Source organism: Sinocyclocheilus anshuiensis, unplaced genomic scaffold (assembly GCF_001515605.1).
Source record: "Sinocyclocheilus anshuiensis isolate Anshui unplaced genomic scaffold, SAMN03320099.WGS_v1.1 scaffold1376, whole genome shotgun sequence".
Lineage (NCBI taxonomy): Eukaryota > Metazoa > Chordata > Actinopteri > Cypriniformes > Cyprinidae > Sinocyclocheilus > Sinocyclocheilus anshuiensis.
Window position 1 is genome coordinate 27,250 of NW_015544205.1, and position 614 is coordinate 27,863.

The 614-nt window shown below is 40.2% G+C and overlaps 1 protein-coding gene across 1 annotated transcript in view; it reads left to right on the forward strand.

Moving 5' to 3' along the window:
• The window catches only part of LOC107696899 (TBC1 domain family member 13-like), a gene marked incomplete at its 5' end in the record, with an annotated part of 6,452 nt that extends 5,838 nt beyond the window's left edge, over positions 1 to 614 (forward strand). Inside the window, one exon of the mRNA XM_016497470.1 lies at positions 600 to 614. Within this exon, the coding sequence (XP_016352956.1) occupies positions 600 to 614 (15 nt within the window). The remainder of the gene's footprint in view (positions 1 to 599) is intronic.

The following is a 614-nucleotide window of genomic DNA, read 5'->3' on the forward strand; positions in this document are numbered from 1 at the left end:
CACACACACACACACTCACTCACTCACTCACTCACTCACTCACTCACTCACTCACTCACTCACACACACACACACACAAAACACTCTAGAACTTTGGTCTTAAATACTACAATATAAAAACAGAACAGATTGGTCATGTGATGGACTTTATACAGCTGTATTTATATCAGTGATTGTTTACTGTCTCTGTCTGTCTGTTGCGTTTATTACCTGATCACGTATCTTTCACAAATGAACAAAACTACAGTCCTGCAGATGGATGGAGTGAACTGAAGCTTGATTCAGTGCTGTTCTGGAGAATCGCTTGATTATTGACGCACATGGATTCATTCAGGAACAGCATGAACTCTTTGATTCTCTCCAGAAGCGGCTCAACACTACAGACTGACTTCAGATCAGCTCCTGCAGCGTCTCTGAGTCTCTCGTTCATCTGCAGATCTGACGGCTTTATCGTCCCATCAGTGACGTCATCAATCTGCACTAATAATCTGCATTAATTGCTCTTCACGCAGAATCGTTAACGATCGTTAAATCGTTAGTGTTTTTATAAATGCTGCAGTTAATTTTTTAATGTTATGTTTTTGTATTTTAAAGCTCAGGATGTTGGGGAATGA